At 44.7% G+C, this 5,852-nt stretch overlaps 1 protein-coding gene across 3 annotated transcripts in view; it reads left to right on the forward strand.

The window, feature by feature from the left end:
* Positions 1 to 5,852, forward strand: part of LOC102252262 (guanine nucleotide-binding protein G(s) subunit alpha isoforms short) — a 60,455-nt gene that overhangs the window by 44,843 nt on the left and 9,760 nt on the right. For 2 of the 3 annotated variants that reach the window (XM_005880782.2, XM_005880780.2), the window contains exon 2: positions 2,881 to 2,953. In XM_005880782.2, coding sequence (XP_005880844.1) covers positions 2,881 to 2,953 — 73 coding nt within the window. Of the gene's footprint in view, positions 1 to 2,026; positions 2,106 to 2,880; positions 2,954 to 5,852 lie in introns of those variants that run through there. The other variant, XM_014528806.1, reaches the window with a different exon arrangement.

Raw genomic sequence — 5,852 nt, forward strand, 5'->3', positions numbered from 1 at the left:
CGGAGTGGGGGTGGGGGAGGAGGGAGAGCGGCGGCGCTGGGCGCGACTTGGTGCGTTTCAGGCCGGACACACTGTGCGCGGAGCAGACGTGTCCTGGGCCCGGCCCGGCCTTGGAAAGAAGGGAAGGAGAATCAAATAAAAAAAAAAAATGGAGTTGGTACGCTAAGTGCCCAGTGAAGCCAAATGACACGTCATTTTTACAGTATGACCTTTTTTCCCCCTTCCAGACATGCAGGCTTTTTAAAAAGCAAAGAAGAGAATTAATTGTAGCAGCTGCCCTCACCCCACCCCCCAGCAGCATCGCCTCCCCCCAATAAACCATTAACATACATATTTTCCTGTTAGTCCTCCACATTGAGAGTACTTTGTGGAAAAGGGGGGGCAATTCACAAATCAGAACTGGAAAATGACATTTGTCTGTAAATGGCTTCTGGGTCTGGAAATGGCGTTTTTTGTCCTTTTCAAGGGGGGAGGGGGTCGAGTGCGCTTTAAGGAAACCCTTTTTCCAGGTGGAGGAGATGAAAAGATGTTAATTAGTTGTTTGTCAAGTGACATTTGGTTGTTTGGTTCTGGGTTTTCTCTCTTGATTGCGGTTTTTACTTCGGCCAAAAAGGGGGGTGGAATTTGAGATGACCTTTCCTCCTTTTTTCTTAAAGGTGCTGCTTTGGGGAGGGAGGGGGGGAGAAGTTAAAATAAAACAAAAAAAGCATTTAAAAAAAGTGGTGAAATGACCAGAAGAATTACACAAGCATTAATTAGTATGGAAGTTTTCCACTTCCTCGGTAATTTGGTTATCTGAATGGTGAATTTGGTAGGTTAAGACCTAGTTCATGGTCACACTTCAACAAAACAGCTTAGTTATAAAGAATAAAGTGTAAAGGCTGCTTTTCTTTGTGGTGTTTGCTTTGCTTGTTTGGATGGGTTATGTCTTTGTTCTCCTGAGTCCAGGTTTATATAAAGCAGAAAATTATTAAGTGTAAATAAGTCTTTTTGGTGTTTGTGCACTTGCAATTTCAGTAATTAAATGATACATATGTTGAGGTCTTATTTAAAACTTGTAAAGGCAGAATTATACTATGTGAAGAATAATATGCATAAACTTGATTTCAAAGTATAAGCCTGGAAAAGTCTAGAATCTTTTCCTTGGACGCTATCTAGTTACCTGAATACTAATTTGAAACAAGTATGCTAATGGTACCTTAAATTTCTAACACCTTTGTGCAATAATCACAAAGTCTCCCCTTAATTTGAGACTGTTACTTTTGAACACACCTTGCATCACTGGGCTCACCTTCCCCAGATGTCCTATATGGCTACATTTTATCACAATTTATTGATAGCCTCTGGCACAGGTGTCTGCAGCCCTAACCAGTGCAAAACATTTTGCATTTTTAAGGTGATTCTCACCAAATACCCCCCCCCCCCAAAAAAAGAGGAAACAATGATGTCCGGAGTCCTCTTTTTAATCCATCTTAATTTAATAGTGAATTATGTACCACAAAAAAACTTTTTCAGCCCAATTCTCTTATTTCATATACGTGGAAACTGAGGCACAGATCTGTTTCGTGCCTCTAAAAGCAGTATTACAAATCCTAACACCTCTGAAATAAGAATATTGGAGATTCTTGAGTAATTTTATGCTTTCTCTTCATGGAATCTCCTAATAATGCCTTTAATATTTTAATGTATGAGAGTGAGACTCATTAAGATTGTGTTTGCTTTGAAATCAATGTTTCTTTAGAAACATTTTAACTTTCCCAGGTACTGATTACAGCCTTGTGAAAAGGCAGGAGAAGGAGGACTGCTTTACTCTCTGGGAAGTAAAACAAAACAATTAAGAAAAGTAAGGGGGTGGGGAGGTAAAGAAAAAAACCCCAAACAGGTTTGTGTGAGAGAAGGGTAAAAAACGCCTCACACAGAATTATTTGTGGGACAGTGTGTATTTACAAAAAAGAAAAAAAAAAAATAGCAGCCCTCCTTCTAGCCTGGAAATGTGGTTTTTCACTATTCTTATAAAGGTAAGGTCATTTTAAATGGCGATATGTCACCCTTCTTACTTTTAGCTGGGAAGGGCTTGACATCTTTGAAAACGCAGTGGTTTCTAGGTATATTTTTCTTTACGATTAAAGTTTTTAACTCTTATTAGAGTTGCTGCATGTTAATGTGGTTCTCAAACACTATATTTGGTATTAAAATGTGTTTTTCCAGAAGATAAAATTGGTGGTCTTCTACCACTCCCCCCTCCCGTATAACATGGTTGCTGAATCCAGAGAGAAGGCGGGGGGGGGGGGGGGTTGGGTAAAATTCCAGGCTGCGGTTTGAGGCACTGAATTTTCAGTAGCCTTTGGGGGGAGGGGGGTTGCCTGCCCGAGAGCATCTGCTTTGGGACAGTGCTCGGGAGGCAAGTGCTGCGTCAGACTGCAGTGTCTGGGCACTGGTGGTGGGTCCTGGGTATTTAACCATGAAGCATCTGACAAACAATGAATTATATGGCTCTACACATTCATGTGTGCAATTTACCTGAATTCTCAGTTTCAAGGATTCAGTTTCACAGTTTGAACTTCAATTTTCTCGCACCCCCTCCCCAAAATGACAAAATTGCATCACTTTCTCCTCCCCCTTTGCTTCCCCACCCCACAAATTTTAAAACAGCCCAAACCTTTAATTCTTGTTTGTTATATTAATGGTGAAATACTGCAGGGACACAAAGTTGGACATTTATTATATTTTTGATGCGTCAAAATGTCTATGAAAATTGCACGTCTTTATTTTGTTTGCTTGTTTCTCTGTGTCGCTTCTGCGGGAAAGCAACAGTCCTCTCACTGCCCGGAGTGTGTAACATGCCTCCTTCATAACCTGAGACTCACTTTCCTTTTCTAGGTGCGGGAGAGTCTGGTAAAAGCACCATTGTCAAGCAAATGAGGATTCTGCATGTTAATGGGTTTAATGGAGAGTAAGTGTCTAAGCCGCACCAGGGACAGGGACACACTGGATACTAACCTTGAGGAAGTTTAGGTAGCTTGGGAGACTGGGCAGCCAATTTTCACTTAATTTTTTCAGCCTGCATATTAGAAAATGCCGGGGAGAGCTCTTTTAGGGATTTCCCCCTCCCTCCTTTTAATATTTGTTGCAGCAACAAATCATAATAGTAATAGCAGTAAGCACCAGTGTCATGTGAAGAAAACACCTCCCCTTCCCCAGGAAAGATGCCTGGCTGGCCCCGGGACAGGTCTGCCGCAGGCTTTGGTGCAGTGGGTCCCCAACATGGCTGACACGGGCTGCGGCCACCCCTTGGTCAGGTGACACCCACCACTGCAGAGCACCCCCCCCCACCCCCCAGCAGATTTCACCGCAATGCACCAAGGCAGGGTGGTGTTTTAACTATTAAAGAAACATTGTTTCAATAATATTCTCTCACAAAACAAAGTTAGAAGAGGCAGCCCTTGTTAATAATTACTCATCCCCCCCACCCTTGGAATTAATGTTATGGGCAAATCATCGTTTTCCTCTTTAAAAATCAATAGTTGTGCCTGAAGGGACATAGAGGGGATACTTAAATGATGGGAAGGCTAGGAGTTAGGTACTTCTGGCTGGATCAAGGGGCACTTTTGCCTTTGAAACGTCCTTTTAGGCATCGTGGTCTAAGGCAACGTGACGGAACCGCGATGTGAATAAAGATGAAAAGAAAACGCATGTGCTAGGGATGGAAAAAAATACGGGTCATGCCTGCCGGGCGGGGCGCAGACGGAGGGGAGCGAGCCTCTGGCTAGTCAGGGAGTTGCTCCCCTCGGACCCCAGCTAAGCTGACCGGCCTGTTTTCCTGGTGTGAGGGCACTGGGTCACCATTACTAGCTGGTCAGCAGTTCCAGCCCCTCTAACCCAGGTGAAAGTTGACCCCTCCGTTGCATTCCCTTTAGTTTCGGAAGGGGGACCACCAAGTCATGGGGGCACAGTTTAATTTAGTTATACACGCAAAAGCAAGCAGACCCCATAAACTCCAGTAAAAAAGCCCTACTGTCCCCCGAGTACCAGGGAAACAATTTTATCACCTTTCAGAGGTTAAACTGCACCGAAGGCAGCTCTTTATGGAAAATTCTAGAATTTCTTAAATCAAGCAGTCGGGGTGGGGGTAAGAAAAGGATGACATCATGCAAATGGATGTTTCAGTTGAGGTGCTTTTTAGGCTTTCCCCTTGAGTTCGGAGGGATGGGCTGTTTCACCAACTTTATGGCCGACTCCCAGTGAGTCGTCAATACGCCCATACATGCTGTTAATTACACAAGCTGCCTTCTCTCACAGAAGCCAGTTCTGAAATTCTTAATTCCTTACACACCCTTCAGTAAAGTCCTGCCCCCAGAGATGGCCCCCGGTCAATAAACAAACTGGAGACAGACTTCCAGTTACATGAATTTGTCATTTAAAGAAAAACCTGGCATAATCCCCCCCTCCCCGGAACTTAAGGGGGAGCGTTTCAGGAGGCAGGTTACCCGAAACGGACCCGCCTGCGGACCCTCGAGATAAATATTTTGTTTGAAACGACGTGGCTCCTGTTTTTAAAGGGATGCAGCAGCCACTGTTTACTTTAGTTCTGTCCGATGGAAGATAGGACATCCTGAGAATAATTTAAAGTTTTATAATTCTAATTGCCCTCTTTATTTATTTTTAATTTTTAGAGAAAGGATTTTCCTCCCTCAGTGAGCCAGTCTGTAATGCAGTCCAGGCATTTAAACCAGAACTTCTCTCTTTTCTTTTTTTAAAAAGAGGAAGTGAGTTCCCAGTTTGCCTGCTTTGTAGAGGAAGCCATAGGTAATGCTCAAGGATGTTAAATTTAGCCTGCGAAAGTGACATACAGGGAATTCTTAGTGTGAGTCTGGAAGCCTTATTTTTATCTTGTCCAAGGAGCCTCTTTTTTCCCTTTTCCTTGCTGGGGTATTGCAACAAAGACGGTTTCCCTCGTAGCCAGGGATTCCCTAGGAAACTGGGCCGCCGGGTGCGGGGTCTTGTCCCTCCTCCCGTGAGTAAATGTGCGCTTCCTTAGTGCTGGCTGAGCTATTCAACTTGCCTTCACTGTCGCAGACTGCGTGCTGGTTACCTGTGTAGAGTAACTTGTAATTCTAATCAGAACTAGAGGTCACAGTCAGATTTCCCTAACGCACAGCTAACTTCCTTACACCGAGTGCAGAAGCCGCCACCAGTGCCGGCCGAGCTAATCAGCTAATCGATGACAAACCCCCGCTTAGCCAGGCTGCCCCTCAGACCTGCAGGGTGGGGTGCCCACCAGTCGGGAAGACTGCGTTTTGAAAGCTTGTTATTTGGTTTGGTTTTCGAAATCCATATATGGTCTTAATTGCTGACAATTTATGGGGAACAGTTATTCATAAATAAAAACATCATATAGGTAGTTTCTGGGCTGCAGGAAGGGAGGTCTTGCTGTTGCGGCAGATGTCACAGGCGGAAGTCACCCGTGTGCTGCCTCTGTTCAGGTACAACACTGAGGATGGAGGTCTGGGAGCTCGAGGACCTCGCAGGTACTGCTGTGTTCTCCAGAGAATGGAGATAAGTCACCGCTGGCTCCCTGGTGCATGTACCAGTAGGGAAAGCACAAGGAAATAATTAGCAGTCCCTTCTGTGTCGGCCAGAGTCTCCAGAGGGCTCTGCTAATACTGCAGCCAAGGTGTGGAATTCTCCCTCCACGGCCCGCAGCCCCAGGAGACCTTCCACGTTAGCCAAAAAGGCCACCTAGGCATTAAGGGGATGGCGGCCCTTTGCTGAGGAATGTAGAGAGGCTGGGTGGGGATTTTGTGAAATTGCAGTGCCTTGCAGATTAGGTGAGCTTTCAATCTCTCTTTAAA

The sequence above is a fragment of the Myotis brandtii genome, unplaced genomic scaffold, assembly GCF_000412655.1.
Source record: "Myotis brandtii unplaced genomic scaffold, ASM41265v1 scaffold653, whole genome shotgun sequence".
NCBI lineage: Eukaryota > Metazoa > Chordata > Mammalia > Chiroptera > Vespertilionidae > Myotis > Myotis brandtii.